Consider the following 19,823-nt stretch of genomic DNA (forward strand, 5'->3'; position numbering starts at 1 on the left):
CCCCTGCATGATTCGAAGGCCACTGATTTAATTTGCTAGTCTGGGAAAGGATCACAAAAAGCTAATGATATTAATTGCCTAAGGGAGAAGAAAACTGGGTACTTGAAGAATAAACATAAGGAAGAGATTTTTTTAGTATTATAAACTCTCCTGTAGTCTTTGAATTTTAAGCAATGTGAATGCATTATCTATTAAATAAATTAATTAAAAAGGAAAGCCAATTTAAAAGGAATTCTCCCTACCAAACACATGAACAGATAATAAGGGCTTCCATAGGGAGTTGATGTAATCTCCGAAGATCAAAGAAATGAGACTTGAACTGACCCTCAGGGGATTAGTGGATTGTAGACCAGGAAGGACATTTCAGTTAGGATCAGCATAAAGGAGGTTGTGAAATTGGGAATGAGCACATTGTAACGGGAGACAGGAGGGGTGGAGCTCAGAGAGTTTGGGGAGTTGAAGAAGGTTGGTCAGGAGTTGAATGTGACTTGTATAATTTCCTACATTTGAAAAGGAATTTCTCATTTAAAAATTCTTTATATCCAATATTTCATATTTTCCAGCAATAATCTGTCAAGTAGAAAGTACACGTGTTATCTTCATTTTATTGATCACAAAATGGAGACTCAGGAAGATTAAATGATTCACCTAAAGTTCTCAGTTCCTGATATGTATAGATCCACATGCTAACCCCTTAAGGATTTTCTCTGCATGTCCCTCAGATACCCCAAACCTGCCCCTCCTTACGTATTCCTTTATTCAGATAAACGGTACAACCATTCAACCAAAAATCCAGTAATCCCAGACTCCTCACTACCTCCATCTCCCTACCCTTCATCTCCTATCAGCCATCAAACACCCTCCATTTCCCCTCATAAAAGTCTCTTGATTTCAACCTAAATGTCATCATTTTACTCCCATGTGGACGTTCCTTCTTGCCATAGCCTATAGCATGGAGTTCTCACTCTTTCATTTGACATGTCAGGTGTTTCATAGTGTCCCAGTTTCTTCTTCTCTAATCTCACCTGTATAAAATATATGCACCTGTGTAAAATATACCGGGACACATTAAATCATTGCCAAATGATTGCCAAATCAATTGCCATTAAATCATTGCCAAATCACATGGCCAAAACATGCAGTGTCCTACAGATTTTTTTGTGAATGCCTTTTACCCTGCTGGAATGCCCTTTTGCACTTTGACTTCCCTCCCATTGCTACAAATCCCTACTTCCTGTTCTAGACTTTACTTAAAGATTAACCTTCCTGCTCTCCTGAAGCTGCGTGTACAATGGTGGGAGACAGGAGATATCAGGTGTGCCTTCCTAGCTTTGTTCATGTAGGCATTTGTCCCACTGTGATACATTTGTTTATTTACATCTCTTATTTGACTGAGAACTGAATAGTGGTGACTTTTCAGTTTACTGCATCTTAAATTTATCACAGTCAATGTCACATAGAAAGCCTATAGAAATGTTTGCTAACTAAATGATTCACAGGGATTTATGTTGGATGAGTCTTGCTTATGGTCAACGTAACTGCTGATTAGTATCAATATGTGCCAAAACTATCCACTACCTTCTTCTTCATAAAAGAATGATTCTTTCCCATCTCATTGATTTTGGACTAGGCCAGGTGCTTTGAGCAGATGGGACATGCCACACTCAAGGTGACATTTTAAGAGGCTTTCTCCCTCTTTCCTTCTGACATAAGATAGGCCCATGTCCATCTTGGGCTGCTCCTTCATCCTTGGGGTTAAGATGAAGAAATGTAGAGCCTACGTAGCTACAGGGAACCCTAGTCGACAGTTAATGTAAGTGAGAAATGTTTTGTTTGTAAGCTACCGAGATAGCTGCATTTTTATCTCAGCAAAGCTGATTAATGGTTATAATGATAACAAAAGCATGCATGTTTATAAGAAACATTCTGAATGGGGCACTCAGTGAAGCTTACAAAAAGATGTTTTGAGCTTTTTGAGTTTGTGATGATGTTAGGACACCTCCATGTGGTGATATCTTGTAAGGCGATTTTGCCGTCTCTGCAGAGTGTCTGGCATATAATAATTAACACTCAACAAATGCTTATTAAAGTGAACTATTGCATGGGAGTTTAGATTAAGAGTCAGAGCTGGAGATAAAGATTTTAGAGCCATCATTGCAAGATGACAGGATTCTCCACCTGAAGGAGAAAAATACCTTAAGAGTAGAGCAGAGGGCCAAGAATTGAGGCTTGTGGAATGCATTAGGTAGGATTTAGGCAGAGGAAAGGGGTATAGACAGATAATAACTAGAAAAGCAGAGACACAAGGTCACAGAAAGCAGAGGAGAGAACGGATGAAAATTTGGCATTGTCAACAGTCTCAGATGTGGCAGAAGTCAAACAGAAAGTGAACTGAGAAAAGAGAGAGGTCCTAGGATCTCCTTAGATAGGTTCATTAGTTCTAGACAGCTTCCCTCAAAATTCTGTTAACTAAAAGATTTCTATCCAGCTTTTAAATAATTTTCATAGTGACACCAGCTAGCTTATCTAGTCCTAAAGTATCATGGGTTCTTTACCACAGTGCCCTCATTAACCTCTAATAATAGATCATTTCCAATTATCTTTTGTGATTTGGCTCTTGCTTCCTTGATGAGTATTGTTTTTGTTTCTTTTTTTCTCAACCTCCATTTCTGGCCTTCCTGCTGACTTCCAGGCTTCTGTGTCTGGCAACATAAACCAAATTTGTCCATCCTAGGGGTCCCGGATTGTTGATTTACAACCTTAAACATCTTTTCCTGTTAGTGAGGATATGCTCTGATTCTTCTTTTTTAATAACAACAATTTGATGGTTATCTAGTGTAGTGTGTGTGCTCTGTGCATAATGCATTTCATACCTGCTGAGCAGCCTGCTCTTCCTGTTGGAAACTCAGAGAGTCCTACTGTTACGGGACCTTTCTTGTGTTCAGCTGTATTGTGTTCTGTGTAGTTGGTCCTTAACCACTCTGCTTTATTTCATAAATGGTGAGGTGAAAACAGTCGTTCTTTGGTGATAAGTACCTGAGAAATGTTGAAATATTTTTTCATCCATGTCATTTTAAGCACTAGCATTTTGAGTGTTACCCGAGTGAATTCATCACTATAACCTCTACAGGATAGTTGTATACATCTTGATATCCTTTTAAATTTTCTTTTCTTTTTTTTTTTTACATTTTATCATTACATAGTTTATGTTTAATATCAAATGCACTATTTTTTATCACCACTCAGAGAGCAGTAAGTAGAAACACTACCCTAATGTACATGATTAATTCTATATGCATTATAAATAAATAAATAACTATAGTCCTAGACAGCTCAATTGAGATCATTCAGTGAATAACATGTATGGCAACCACATTAACAGAATTTAATTAAAACTTTGTGCCGAAGTGTGAATAGCCTATGGTAGGACCATTTAATTTACTAAAACACTATTAAAAAATAGATTATTCCTCAAATTATAAAAATCATTTTCTATATTGCTGAAAATCACAGCTCACAATATTTATATAATGATTACCATTTTACTGCTCCTTACAAAGTTTTCGTATTAGGTTAGTAGTTGAAGGAGTAACAATGGAAAGAAATTTTATTAACTTTAAGTGGGACAAAAGATGCCATCTACTATAAAATTCCATTATATGTTGTCATGATAAATACCAGCAGGTTTTTTTTTTAATGGATAGTAAAAATATATAAAATATTGGTCACTGTTTTAAAAACTAATGAGACTGACACAGTTACTTCTACAGACATTTTTATTTCTCTTAATTAGATGAATAAATGTTTCTTCGATAGTTACTAACTCTTTTTATGAATTTCTGTAGAGGACTTCCAAATAAGTGGTAAGTTAATAAGGCAACATTTATCACCCATTAGTGTCAGAGCAAAAAACTGAAACATATTTTTTCCCTTCAAGGTCTTGCATTTTAGATAAATACCAAAGGCTAGATAACTTAAGTTTCTGACCTACTAATATTAACTTAAAACTTTCTTAATATGTTTTCATAATTATGAAATTAATTTAGATTTGGTTTCCCTGCTTTTAAAGATTATATTAATAATAACTGTGAGAAATAGTATAATTGGCTTTTAGTGTGTGTGTGTGTGTGTGTGTGTGTGTGTGTGTGTAAAAAGAAAGGGTATTTTAAAAATCAGCTGTTGATAATGAACAGATTGGTATCAGTTGCCAACAAACAAGGCAAAGCATATGCACAAAATACTCATGATTATTTGGTAATAAATCATTTTAATGATTATACTCAAAATTATGAAATGAGGATGGCACTGATGTGGAAAATAACAAAGGCTCAGGCTCATCAGATCTGTTATCCATATGTGCATAGCTTCTAAAAGTTCCATTGTCATCACTTTAAGGCAAATTTTTCCTTTGTACTGCCCAGTCGAACAAATAAAGCCAGTTGATCTGGTCAAGTTTATATAGATGTATTACTCAAAATTATTACAAACATGTATTGTTTTAAGTATTCTGCTGTTGATGAGAAAAGGGGGAAAAAAGAGAGAGAGAGAGACAAACCAAGAAACACACTTAAGTATAGAGAACAAACTGATAGTTACCAGAAGGGAGGTGGGTAGGGGGATGATTGAAATAGGCGAAGGGGATTAAGGAGTGCACTTGTCTTGGTGAGCACTGAGTTATGTATAGAATTGTTGAATCAGTATACTGTACAACCGAAACTAATACAAGTATGTGTCATCTATACTGGAATTGAAATAAAAAACTTAAGAAAAAAAAATTTTTAAAGTGTTCTGCTTTTGAAAATGATTAACCATTTCTTCCTTGAAACTCATCTTTTTTTTTTTTTTTGGTTTTCAACCTAAATACTCAACAATAAAGGAAATATGAAATAATTTATGGTATATTCCATATAGCAAAATACCACATAGCCATTGTATATAAAAATATGTGAATGAGGAACTTAAAAATGGGGAACAAGAAATATCTGTTCTAGATCTATACAGATCAAGGTGGAAGAACCTTTAAGAGAAATTAAGCCACTGTAGTTGAAGGAAAGGAATTGGCATTAAGAGTTTAAGACCTAAGAGGGGAACACTTCTAGTTCACAAGGTCTGGAACAAGGTTAGAGGAATGCAAGGTACACTGAAGTGTTGGTCATTGGGACTGAAAAAAACAGGCAGTTGTGGGATTTTGTAATTCAGTGTGCTGTCCACATGAATTTGAAAAGTCTTGAGATAATGGCAGGAGTTGTGATGAAGGGTGAGACCATTACTTGGTGTCAGAATCTTTAGAGCAGATGATTGGAGTAAGTCAGGGAGAGGTGAGGAGGAGGAAGGATGGAGGATAAGTAATCTGAGACCTGAGGGATGACAACACTAGAAAGGAATAGAGGGTATAAATGTGGAAAGCTTGAGATTAAGATGTAAGGTTTCTTGTTCTTTTGGTTTTTGTTGTTGTTGCCCATTTAAAAAGAAATTATTTTTGAGAGAGAGAGAGTATGAGCAGGGGAAAGGGGCAGAAGGAGAGAGATGCAGAATCCTAAGTATGGAGTCCTACACAGGGCTCAATCCCATGATCCTGACACCATGACCTGAGCTGAAATCAAGAGTCAGATGCTCAACCAACTGAGCCAATCAGGCACCCCTGTTGCTGTCCTTTTTAAAGGAGTCCTTTTTATTGGTTTGTGAAAGTATGCTTTGGAACTAGGAGAAAGCCAGCTTCCTCCAATGGATGGCACTTGGAGTGGGCGAGAAAAGATAGTTTGTCCTATAAATGCTTGCAAGAAAAACAGGAGAGATAGGCTTTGGACAGCTAGCAAAGAATGATGAGACATTTTGGGCAAGGGGACTACTATGGGCATGGAGCTGAAGAAATAAAAATAGTAATTGGATCAGAATGAGCTTTAAAGGAATGGAGTGGTGAGAGATAATTGGGGGAAAAAATTGGGACCTGATTGTGGTGAGGTTTGAATATCACTTGGCCTCTAACAGAGTGGTTCTCATTTGTCCCCAATCACCCTCCCATTGTAATTCACCTGATAGAAAAAAGAAATAAAGAGAGAAACTCAAAATATGAAACATGCTCCATCAGTAATTATGGTCCAATCCCACTGAATAGCAGCCCTGTCCAAAAGATTCACATGGATATTAACCAACCGCTCAGAAAATTGTGTTTTTAAAAAGGATACATCCTCCAAAATTTTTTTTTCTTTCAGAAGCCTTCTAAAAATTGAGCTGGATCACATGGCAAAGGCCATACAGCTACCAAATAGTTGATTTAATGTTGAAATGCTGTTTTTATCCCAGAAATTCTTCTTGCTCTGTTATAAATGCAACATATCAATTCTGTTTAGCCTTCTTTCTCTCTTTCTTTCCCCCTCCCACTTTCCCTTCCTTTGTTTCTTCAACAAACATTTGGGGAAACATCTAAAATTGAACATCATATTTTCATTACAAGGAACTAACACCATTTATGCCTTATTTTCAGCCCAGTCTTAGTAGACTTGTACCTTAATGATAAAATGGGAAATTAATAAATAGTAAGAAAAATTTTAAGACCTTTGTCTGCTGAGAAATTACAGTAGCTTGTCATTCTTGGATATGTTATTAATATTTAGTGGCTAGGATACTCTTTGCTTATCCAACTTCATGGAATGGAAAAAAAACAAATTTCTAGAACAATTCTAAAAAAATAATATTAGGAACAAGATCTTTGGTATGTTTATATTTTAACTACTTCATGTAATCCAAAGAACAAACACTAGTATAACAAACAGTCATCATTGCTCAGAATGGAAATAAAAAGACTTAGATGAAATAAATTTTACAAAGTTTTAAAGTGTCTGTGTCTCATAGATAGCTCATGGAAATGAGCAATTCACCTCCACCAATGTTTTTTGTTAGTGTTTTTTATTTTATTTTTTTAACCTTTTTTTTAATGTTTATTTTTGAGAGAGACAGAGCACAAACAGGGGAGGGGCAGAGAGAGAGAGGGAGACAGAATCAGAAGCAGGCTTCAGACTCCTAGCGGCCAGCACAGAGCCCGACGCGGGGCTCAAACCCGCCAACCGCGAGATCATGACCTGAGCTGAAGTCGGGTACCCAACCGACTGAGCCATCCAGGCGCCCCTTGTTCGTGTTTTTTAAAATTGTGATAGAATGCACATAGCATGACATTTACTATTTTTACCATTTTTAACTGTACTATTATTTATTATTTAGTGGTATTAGGTATATTTACATGTTTTATGCAACTATCATCACCACCCATCTCCAAAATTGTTCCTTCATCTCAACTGGAAACTCTGTACCCATTTAGCAATAGCTCCCTGCTCCCTTTAACCGCTGATAACTGCTATTCTCCTTTCTGTCTCTGTGGGTTTGACTATTCTTGGTACCTCTTATAATCGAGATCATGCTCTACTTTTCGCACGTATATTATTTTTACTTTCCAAAGCAAATACATTTAATATCGGTTAGTGGTTCAAATGAGAATGGTACATGGGAATCAAAGTGCTATTCCACCTTTTAACTATAAAATTCAGAATGCTTACACTATAAAGCTAGCTCTGTTTTTTTCTCTTTGTTCAGAATAAAATTTAACTTCTTACTTTTGGAATTTTACTTATTGTTAAATTGCATACTTTTTGCTACAAAATGTGTAGTAGCACCAGTGAAAATCCCTTCTCTAATTATCATCAACTGTGTCCTAAGCACCTTAAATATTTTATCTCATTTTAATCTTCACCGAACTCTGTGGAGTATGTACTGTTCCATTTTGTGAGCCTGGGAGCCACGACCGGCAGATTTTAAGGAACTTGTTCAGAGCCACACAGCTGGTAAAAGCAACATCCAGAACTGAACTCGGTTCTGTAGCTGGAGAGCTCACACACGCTCCGTGCCGCTAACTGAACAGCCGTATAATAAAGCTAAGAAACATTACCTTTTTCTGAACCCACACTTTCTCAAAAATGTAAATTTTAATGTTTCTTCTGTAATAAAACATTTAGTGGTTTCATCTGCCTCAATGTGACTTGAGGAAATATGGTATTAAAGTAAATCTTTTAAATTCACCTCAAACACCAAGAATTATGCCTTGCTTGCTATGATGAAGAAAGAGAATTTAAAGTAAAGCAACATCATTGTGTTCATTTGTAAATAACATATTGCAGCCAACTGGTTCTTAATTGCTCAGACTGTTGATAAATAATCCAGGCCTGCTGCTCTCACAGACAATTTGCTTTGGATCAGACCAGGCAATTCAAACAATACTAATTACAGTGAAAACCTCTGTATGAATTTTTGTGTGTTGCAGGGACGAAAACCCTATATAAATGGTTAAGGCACTTGTCTCTGATTTTTACCTAAACATAACACCGATTACCTGAGCTCAAGTTATATCAGTCAATGCATTTTGATTGAATAAGAATGGATCTAGTAATATTTTGTGTTAAAAATATATATTTCATTGCCCTTACTGTTTATTGTACTGTCATGAATTATGTTAATTCTGTATTTTTGACTGAAAGATATAACAGACACAGAAACTTCATTTAAAGCAATGTTTTCATTGAAATAAGCCATATTGCTAAATGATTATGGAGTGTAACAGAGATTTGTTTATTAATAGACAAATGTGTCTATACTAGAAAGAAACCAAGACCTCAGGAAGTCTTTACTATATCAGGGGATTTGCTGTAACATGATATCATTGTATTTATGATTTTATGGTGTTAAAATGAATATTAAATGAAACAAAATTCCCAAGGATTACTCAGGAGGCAGCTAAGTACATAACATTTTGTACAGATGGTTGGAAGGCACAATTTTGCTCCATCACTGCATCCATATCCTTGAACGATTTCGACTGAAGACAGCATTTCTTTGAATTTTTCATTAAACCAGACGTCTTGAAATATGAATTCCTTTTATGTTTCTGTGAGTTTTGGCTAAAAGAACCCCAGTGAATAAATCATACAATACTACGTGTCACCAGCACTTGTGAATATTTCTGCTTTGTTATTCTATTCTCAGTAGAGCACCATTGATTATCAAACTCAGCGGAGAGCATTTTATGATCATATATCTCCATTAGCTCCTAGTTTGACTACCATAGATTTTTCTGGTTAAGCCTGCATTATGTATTAGGAAGCCTATCTCTTCAATACAAAGTTTGATTTCATTTTTCTAAGCCTAGAACTCTTATTATGTATTATGTATAAAGATTCTTATCTTTTATATGTAAAAATAGGCTGCACTGTCTTTGTGTAACTGGAATATATGCCATCTTTTTTTTTTCTTGATTCACAGTTAGAATTTTGTACTATGAAGATGAATCTCTACAACGCAATGGCTGTCAGGGTAAATATTTCTTCACTTGTTAAACAAATGAAAAGTCAATTGTGCCCTGAGTTCGCTTTTAATAAAACGAGCAAACCAGAATAATGCAAATTTGATTGATATGCTAATGGTTAGAGAGAAAAGAGTACATAGTTAAAAAGTTAGTTATACTAAATAATCTTGGCAGTGTTAAAAATTAGAGTAAAATGTAAAACATGTAATTATCAGTGCTTATGTTTTAGAATGTTAAATATCTCTGAGCCATAACTAGAGAAAGACCGTAAATATTAATGAAGCAATGTATTAATTTTCCATATGTCGTATAGAATATTGTGATAAATAGTTGAAGATGGTTCTGGAATATAAGATGCCGGCCCAATACAAATCAATTAGAAATTATTCATATGATTTAACAGTAATAAAGTCAGTTTCCACCTTCGAAGTTTTATTTCTATCATCTCTGTGTTCATTTTTACGTGTTATTTTCCTAATGGGAAGCTGAACTTAGTGATTATGAGGCTGGCTTGGTTTCTGCCCAGATTTTGGGAGTGAGCCCAACAAAAGTATTATCTCAATTGTCTCAGACAGTATGGTAATAGCTTAATTGTGGCGCTATTATAAATGGAGGAATTACTTTGGTGAATTTCATTAATGTTCTTAAAACTTATGTTGCCTTACTATATTCTCTTTCATTGATCTATGACTTCTTCTGCTAATAATGTCCTTTATTTTGGATGAGGCAAGGTAGTAAAATACCTTCTGACTGTCCTGTGCTGAATTATGGCAGGTGAATTAACATTACTTTGATTATTTATACTGTTTTGGGAAGGGGTCTTTCCTCTACAGGTATGGGTGTGCACAGAGCCTGGCCCAGGGACAGTCTGCACGTTCAGTCTGTTCACCTTTCTGTTCTTTGCGGTCTAGGGGAAAAAGGAAAAGGAAGAAATAGGTCTTTTTGCTTCTTTTCCTGAACCAGAGGTAGAGACTATAGCTGCAGTGGGCTATTTACCTTTGTTAATGTATTACTATAGGAAAAGAATTTGGTTCTCCTCTTTTAATGGGAATGCTTGAATCTGGGAATTTAGGAGATTTTGATTCTCTGCATAGCTCTGCCAAAGACCTAACATCTGAGCCTTCAACACTGTTAGGTTCTTCCTTTGCTGCTTACTCTGTGTCGGACGTGTCTGCAAAGTAAAAACCAACAGATGACCGTTACGGTAAAGCAGTTGATGACCTAAGACTTAGATGCCTCCCTAGATCACCAGGGGAGAGAGAAAGAGAACCAGAAGACAGAGTTAGAAAAATGCATTCTGTTGTTATTTAGCCCCCAGTCTTCTTATTGAATTCTTATCTGGCTTGAATCATGATTCTGTTTACCTAGATTAGAAGTAGCTAGGTAACACTTGGAACACAGAGTTTTTGACTTACTCCAACATCATACTAAAACCTTCATTTCCTAGTAGCATCGCCCAATGTCAACTTGTCTCTGATTAATGTCAATCGACAATGTTGAACTTTACCTGAGTCCTGGGATCATGGAAAACAACAAAGTTTTAAAAAACCCCCACCCTTTGGGTTCTGGGAACAGCTTACTGCAAAAAGAAAAAACAAAAAATTTACCCTTCACCACATGACTTAGATAAGAGGCACAGATATGCCCTTTGTTTATGACACAGCCAGTGCCCACCTTCCCAAGTTTCCATTCTTTACCTCACAAATGATTAGCAGAACTGCTTGTCCCCATTGATCAATTGGAAAAACATGTTTATTAACCAAACTGTGATTAAGGTTCTCTCCTTCCCCCTGAACTTTAGCCAGCATAGAATACCTCCTCCTGAGAATAGGCTGGCTTCCCAGTAAAACATTCTCTGATCTACTGTACAATTATGCCACCCTTTCATCCCACTTCTGCATATCAGGTTCTTTCTAGCCTCGTTTATATCTTCCTGTAAAAGAAAAACTATTTTTGCCTAATTCTTGACATACTTGCAGATCTTATGGTCAAAGTGCTCTCCCTCTGGCAGTAGTCCAATCCATCTATTGTGGTGATCACAATACTCCCTCTTCCTTGCAATAATTCTTTCAAGTAAAGTCTCTCTCGCTATGTCTGGATTTATTTTTTATTTGATACATTTCAGGAGAGAAGAGTAGAGGTGTGATGCAGTGGCCATTAAAGTGAGGCAGAGGAAAACTTGAGCTGATCCACTAAAGATGCATAGGAGTGTTTGTGAGCCATGCGGAGGATGTAAACACTACTGTGGGAATTTATAATAAAGACACTTCTCTTAGAAGATGTTCAAAGACTGCCTTCAGAGGTTTGGATGAGTTGACTTAGTAATAGACTAGGTACTTACTTCATGTTCCTAAGATGAGGAGTCAGGAGAGGGGCTTACTTGCATGGAGGCCAAAATGATTGCCTAACAAAGATGAAATTTTAGCACTGGTTGATCACAGTGACCAGAACTGAATTTATTTGTAAGAAGTGAATTTTTGCAAGATGGGGCTCAGAAGACTTTACTTTCTGCAAGAGTGAATGGCTGAAGAGATCAGTGTGTGGTCCACATCCCTTCATGTTGTGCACATCAGAAGGCTGGATACCTCTAGCTGAAGTTTTCCTTCTAATACTCACACCTCTACCTTTTCAGTTCATCGGCTACCAAGTAACCTTGTTCAAAATAACTATCCCTTAAATGATTTAAATATGGATGGCTGTTCATGTCTAGGAGGAAGAATTTCTAAGAGTGATAGATAACTACCAAAATGTATACGGGAATAATATTCAGACACATATATGTGCACTCAGATCATGAATAGGATTTTCACATACAATAGAAAATAAAACTTTTGTCTTAATTTGCCTTATATACTGAGCCAATTACAAATTATATGTTTGACTGTTGACTCCTAGCATGACAAATAAATTATCATCAATTGCCAAAGAGGCTAGTGGAGCATTCCTGAAAAGAGAGGGATTGTAAAAATATGTTTTTAGCCTACCCATTCTTATATGGAGGTCACTTTTTTTATAATGAAGAATAAATTATATGTATGTGATTTTTTAAATATAATAGGTATTCACATCCTGATTTGCTGCGTTTATTTTTTTAAAGGGTCACCTTCTCTCTAAAGACTTTACGATCCCCCTACCCATGTAGAATTGATCACTCTCTCTTTTTATGTCCTCTTTTACCATCGACATACTTCTGTTATAGAACCTGTAACATTTTATTATCCTTACTAATTTACATGCCTGTATCCACCCCCCACACACTGTAAGTCCCTTGGGGCCCAGATCCTATCTTCTTAGTCTTTGTATCTACAGTACCTGGCTTATAGTAGGTGGTTAAATAAATGTCCCTGAATAAATCATGAATGTTGGCCCATTCTTTTCTAAACAAGGAGTTAAAAAGTCATTTGTTTTAAATACTTTTTGTTGAAGCCCCTCAGTGTCTTTGTTGGAAATTATTTAAGCCTTTGCTGGGGGATCAGACCTTTTTGAGAATCTGATGGGGTTATGTGGTAGAGATAAATTGGATGTGGTAAGGTGATATTTGGTTAGTGCAATTCTCACATGAATGGAATATCTCATGAACTTTAGGACCTTTCTAAAGTATCATAACATGTACAGGTTTGAAGGAGGTTTGCTATGATATAAGCTACTGTCAAAACCCACAGTATGCCTTTTCAAAATCCGTTACGATATGCTGCTAGGCCAGTGACAGACAATTAATACAGCAATAAATTGCTCAATAAATTTTTATATTAGCTCTTGGGGCCTTATTCCTCCCATTTCTCTATGGGACATTTTATTGCCTTTTGGTCTTTAATTCGACTTTACTCGAGATTAGGGTTCTGCTTTTCCTCCAGCATTTTGGCTGTTCCATTGTAGATCTCCTCTAAATTTGGCCCCCACTTTTTTTTTTTAGTTCTCTCTTTTTGAACAGCTTTTAGTATCTTACACAAATGTCATGAACTGATTCAGTTGCTAAACTCATTTCTCCCCGTGTCCCATTTAGATATACAATTGTGTATCTTTTTACAGCCTGGCGTAGAACTGACCCTCCATTTCTGATGCCAGTAAGCTTCTAATTGGGTGTCACCTCAGGTTCACCCAACACTGGGCTTAGCGACTCAGCTGAATATAGTTGGCCTCAACCTTGTCTTTGAGGCTCCTATTGCCCCAATAGAATGACTCCAGATTCTCACGCTTACTACCTGAGTGTGTGTGTGGACACAAATAGCTGGCAGGTGTCTGAGTATACCTTAGTCAAACTGATTGCCGGTGGGAGCTATATGTCTCTGAGGCCAGGCAAGAAAAGGATTACAGTACCACGTTTTCTCTTGGTAAGTCAGAACCATTAGTAAATAATAACAATGAGTTAGCAGTTACATAGCCATTACTGCCTTCCAGGCACCAGTCTAAGTATTTTAAATATTTTAACTATTGTCTGTAATACTCCCAACCAACTCTTACAGGTGGGTATCATGATTCCAATATGAAAGCTGAGGAAATAGCATCACAGAAAGTTATCTTGCCCAAGGTCCCACAGCTCATAAGTGATGGTGTTAGGAATTGAACCCAAGAGATCTGCTACCCACATTTGTGTTACTTGTGATCTTTTGTACTCTTGCCTTCACTGCTAGTCTTCTCCTTTGCTTGGTATCCGGATGAGAACAACTATGTGTACCCCAGACTGAGCTCTTGTGGAAACTTTACTACTCACACTCTGATTTTCTTGATAAACTGATCTCCTGGTCCTCACAATTCATGAGCATCTTACCGGTAGTACAGTTTACTCAGGGAATTCTAAACTCAGTGGCAATGAGTAAGAGACCAGGTTGAGTGTCATATGCTTCCCCTTGCAGGCAGAATTGAATGGTTGAGGATGACAGACCTCTCCTTGTAAAAGGATATTCCAGCTGTGGCCTTTACACTCTGGTCTTCTAGCGTCAGAATTCGTCCTCCATCGTAACTCAGGACTGCTGTTTTCAACTGCTAATCTCTCTATACATGAACTCTTAGAATATACTGGTGTTTGGTAAACTAAACATAATGAGGATGTATAATCTGTCACAGATTTTGGAAGTTAACAAAGGTGAACTCTCGGAAAATTATGCTTTCCTTATAATGTCTTTTGGAAAGCCTCCATTGGGTTATCTTCTACATCTTGAGTCCACTTTGTCTGTCTGTCCTAGGACACCTGGCACTGTATCAGATGAATGTAAATTTCAGGAAGTGCTAATGTTTAGTATCTTAGAGATCTCTTAAAAAATATGGTCCATCAGACTTTTTCTTCTCACTTCCAAAATCTGTGAGGAATGAGAAATGGAAATAATTTAGATCTTACAGAGTTTTAAAAAAACTACAGATATAATTATTTCAAGTAGAATTCCTTTTATCTTAGAAACCTTATACATGTTACTGATCAATCATATGTACTTATGTGATGATATTCTTCTGGAACCCAGAGAGTCTCGCCTGATCCTTTATTATTTCAGTTATTTTAAATGATTTCTCTTGAAATTAGTGCCCCCAAACATTTTAGTTCAGATAGAAATCCTCACTTTAGGAAAATTAAAAGACTGCAATAACAGGAGGATCACTAGATTAAAGATCACTTAAAACAAACAATTTGCAAAGTAACTATAATGTTATTGGTTCTTTCTTCTTACAGGTCTGGATCTGTATAATACAAATTTTAATTTATAAACCTTAATCTAGCTTGAAACATCAAATAACCGTTTTCTTTCGTTTCCCACTTGTTTCTAAAACGTAAAAATGTGAGAAACAATGATATGGTAGCTTTACTTAAAAAATAGTTACATATGTGCCATCTATATAAAGATCCATTTCAATCTCCTAAACCGTTTATAATCTTATTTTCATATTTATAATACTATAAAGTACATATGTTTAGAATAATGACTCCATGATTAGATGGATAGAGATAAATAGGTAAAATAATTCAGGGAAAAAATACTGAAGTTCTCTTATACACTAGACATTACGTTAGGCTCTAGGGATACAAAATAAGTAACACACAGTCTTATTCACACAGAGAAAGATATTCCAAAATGTCAGCCTAAGGAATAAGAGGAAAAGGATTATACAGACCACCTCAAGCTTTTGCCTGATGATGGACAGATATTTAAATGATGGATCACCATGCAAAAGAATATCTCTTCTCCCCTCCTGCTACTCCTAGTACCAATATCATTGTGAAATGATTAAATAAATTTGTAGAGCAAGGAGCATAAAGTCAGAGTTGGGAAACAATATTAAGGAGAAGAAACTACAGATGGAATGATTATCCAGAATCTTCTATTGGTTAAAAATATCCAGTTAAGATTTCCATTCATATATGTATATTTTTGACATGATAATGCATCAACACGGAGTATGAAATTTGGATATTGTTGTTCTTTAAACACCTTTGAAAATTTAGTAAACCTACTTTTTCTGTTCTCATGTTATAATCTAGAATGTTGACTATTCTAATAAATGCGAGTATCATTATGAGTAAGAGTTCCACTTGTATGCTCTCATATACATTTAGAGCATTAATACTAAGTAGGTTATTATCAGAAATAAAAATTTTGTTTTTCATATCTTCATTTTAATTTTAGGTGAGAAGACATTGTGATTTTTCTCTTTTGGTAACGTTAAAGTTACTATGAATTTTGAGGAATAAAAGTAAACCAATGGAGGGAAAATCTTTTCTATGAGCAGATGGCTTTTGGTGTACCAAGGTTTTGCCATTTGTTTTAGTGCTTAAAATAAACATTATTTATAAAACCACTTACATTTTGATGTTACTTAATGAGGAATATGCATCATTGATTTGACTAGCTTAAGAGGTCATTTAGAACTTGCCCGTTAACAAGCTGTAATCTGCTGAGCACACAATGACTTTGTTTAAAATTATCTATTCAGAGCTGATCAATGACAATAATTGTTTTATACCAATCACTTCTGAAAGTTACTAATTACTTTGAAGGACATGAATACTAGCTTTTCATCTTTTTTTTTGAAGTCATAACCCATTCACCTTGAAATTAAGAAATGTTATGGAAAAACATCTTGCCTACTCAAAGAACTTTTTTTTTTAATTAGAAGTTTATTTGCTAGTACTAGGATATCAACAGGAAATTTAGGTAAAATTGAAGATGTCATTTGTTCCTGGAATAGAAAGGGTAGTAGAATCTCCACAGTATTCTATCTTATGTCAGTTAGTGATTGTTAAACTGGGCTCTTTACGATATAGGAAATTGGTATCTTCTAAATGAAAGAACATGTACGCATACTTTTCCTTTTTATATAGTACATCCATAAGATATTTCAGTGAAAAGAGCCTGGGCTTTTGTGTAAGACAGAGCTGGGTTTACGTCCTGGCTTTGCCATTTATTCTTTTCACTGGTTAGGTGAACTTGATCAAGTTACTTAACCTGAGTTTCTTCAGTTTTAACATGAAGATTATGCCTCATGCGCCAGGTTATCATGAGAATTAGAGCAGTTAACATAATACCTGGTGCATTCATGAGGTCAATAAATTTTATATCCTTCGCTTCATGGATGGCAGTGTCTTCACCAGTCAAACACCCAGTTTCAACTTTTATCTACTACCTCTAACAAAGCCACTTAAAGATTGATTGACTATACTTTAATGTGGATGACTTAACCATCTCTTGTTCAGTATTTACTTTAATATCCAATTGTGAGTAAAAGGATTTGTCTTGAAAGAGAATTTTAGTCTGCCTTGGAGTAGAGGTCTAAGGAGTTTGGATATTAGAAAATCCCCTGAGAACACAGCAGCTGTGGACGCTCTGGAAGTATTCGGTACTGTTTCTAGTGTTTGCCTGTTTTGAAGTGGGAAGAAGCCCATGGCATTGGCCTCTTTAGGTGTCCTTCCTATTGGCATGGATTTTTGCTTCAATTTTACTTTTGTCCTTTCAGACTTTTTTTCTCAGAATGGGTAGCCACCACTCTAGTGTGATCTAATCAGAAATCAGCAGCTTTCCTTTGTCCTTCTCAGTGCTCCAGCATGCATCTTTTATGTTTTCTGGCACATTTAACCTTATTTTATTTAGAATTTAATGATGTTTTCATGTTATAAGTGGTTCCTCCCTTAACACTATTTGATATCCTAATATTTCCCCATTCTTCCTGAGTCACTTCTATTGCTGATGATGGATTTTGTGTCAGTACTTTTGTTTGAAATGGTTCTCTTCTTTAATACAGGTATTACTGTACATGCAATAAAAGTATGGTGAAATATTTGAAGCTATCCAACTAGCTATATGACTGTAGGCAATTATTTAACATAAGAATCAATGTCCTCTTCTATCAAATGAGGCTAATAATAATCTCCACCTCAGAATGATACTGTAATGATTAAATTAGATGAGCCAGGAAAATATTCACTTATTTGCATGTATGATTTATATACTTGTACATATTCCAATTGATTATTCTTTTTAATTAGGAAAGTGGTTTGTATCAATTCCTCATCTTTTGTTGTCAGCTGTGATATAATTTTGGTCAAATTAGAGGGAGATAGTTTCTAAAATTAGTATATAACTTTGGAAAATTGATTTTTCTTATTTCATGAACATCTAAACTAAGATCATTTGAAAAATATTTGGAAGGACACATTTTATAACATTGTTACACTAGCTTGCTATTCTATTTGGTTCTATTTCCTAGAATTATTATCTCTGGTTTCATTGTTCTTAATAAGCTGTTTTGCATGTTTTCGATTATTTTAGTCATTCTTATACTGGGAGGTTGACTAAAGTAGTTCTTCAGAATTTTCAGTTTTCTGTATTTCAGGTTGTAAAATACCCTTTAAATGGCCATGTTTTAAAACACAGAAAAATACACAATTCAAGTAAAACATTTTTCCCGTTTATTTGTATAGATCCTGCATTCAGATTATAAAAAAAAATTAAGCTCAACATATTTAGTTTAAGAAACATAGGCTTGGGGGATAAAGCCCAATGGGCAAATGTAGAATGTCTAAATTAAGCACCCTTTCCTATTAAAAAAAAAATGTTTAGAGAAGGTGTGTGTTCCTAGTTTAGCTAACTGTGCAAAACATTGGAAGGACTTCATATCCAAAAAGAGAATCACTCGTAATATCTGAATAATTCAAAAGTACATGTAAACTGTCATAAAATTTTTGGGAATGAAGTTAAGTAATTTTTTTTCCTTTTTTTTTGCTATTTCTTCTTCCTCTCTCCTTTGATGAAGTTGAGGTGTTTTGTGTGTGTGTGTGTGTGTGTGTGTGTGTGTTCCACAAAAATAAGATTATGCACTATTTGTTTTTGCTTTGAGTTTTTCTAATAGAGATTATATTAGCAAAGAATAAATGTAAGGAGGCTGATTTTCATGATTACTAGAGCATAATAAGACATTGAGTAGCCCACTTACGTGTATTCTCTCAGAGCCCCCATATACTCCTCTCATGTGAAAAAAACCTAGGTACTTTCAACAGAAATATTCATTTATTGAAAATTGCATTTCACTTTGTTCCCAGTTCTATATATGGTAATGGTTTAGAGAATGGGCTCTGAAGTCCTAATGTAATTCCTGGATCCATCACCAATGGCTATGTTATTATAGGGAAGTTATATAACTTCTCTTTTTTAGCAGTTTCCTCATCTGTAAATAAGGTATTTCTCATAGGAGTGTTCTAAAGATTAAATGGCTAAATACAAGTAAAACTCTTAGAATAATGCCTCACATATAATAAAAACTCCATAAATGTTAGTGGTTGTTATTGTTTAAAAAGTATTTAAATGTCATGGTGAAGATATAAGAAAAAATGTTGTTTAAAGATTTTGGAAATTTTAAAATACCATGTGAAAATTTATTTCAGTGAGACCAAATATGATCTTGAAGCCAGTGGATTATGAAAAATTAAACAATCCATTTGGTCAGGAAATAGAAGTGGTAGAGATTGATAAAGCAAATTTTTAATTGTTCGTAGTTAATTTTACATATGGTGTTTGTGAAAAATTATAAATGTTTTAAAATATGATAACCTATAAGTGTGTTCTGTTTCTCAATATTTTATGAATATGAATTCTCGATTTATGAATACAGTTTACATTCGCAACTATATATACTGTTATGCTACTGGAAAAGCCTAAGACTTTATTTGATGTGAGGTATCACCCATCATTACCTTGATTTTGAAGACCGGTTAATGTTTTCACTAAAAATGTTCACAGGTGTATTTTTGTTTACTTCAATAGATTCAGAAGCGATGGCGAGGCTATCGAATTCGGAAATACTGCTTTAATTATTTTTATTTGAAGGAGTACCTGAAGGCTGTTTCAGAGACCAATGATGCAGTTAGGTGAGTGGTCTACTAGTGAAAATTTTAGAAAGGTTACTTAACAGATACTGATCATTACCATACTTAGAAATACTTACTAGAACTCAGTGATATTTTAGGTACAAATTTATTAATAAGGGAGAGATA

The 19,823-nt window shown here is 35.2% G+C and overlaps 1 protein-coding gene across 2 annotated transcripts in view; it reads left to right on the forward strand.

The window, feature by feature from the left end:
• SPATA17 (spermatogenesis associated 17) overlaps positions 1–19,823 on the forward strand; it is a 198,291-nt gene that overhangs the window by 18,368 nt on the left and 160,100 nt on the right. The window contains exons 4-5 of one of the 2 annotated variants that reach the window (XM_043568427.1): positions 9,307–9,357; positions 19,594–19,697. In XM_043568427.1, the coding sequence (XP_043424362.1) occupies positions 9,307–9,357; positions 19,594–19,697 (155 nt within the window). The remainder of the gene's footprint in view (positions 1–9,306; positions 9,358–19,593; positions 19,698–19,823) is intronic. The other variant, XM_043568428.1, reaches the window with a different exon arrangement.

Source organism: Prionailurus bengalensis, chromosome E4 (assembly GCF_016509475.1).
Source record: "Prionailurus bengalensis isolate Pbe53 chromosome E4, Fcat_Pben_1.1_paternal_pri, whole genome shotgun sequence".
NCBI lineage: Eukaryota > Metazoa > Chordata > Mammalia > Carnivora > Felidae > Prionailurus > Prionailurus bengalensis.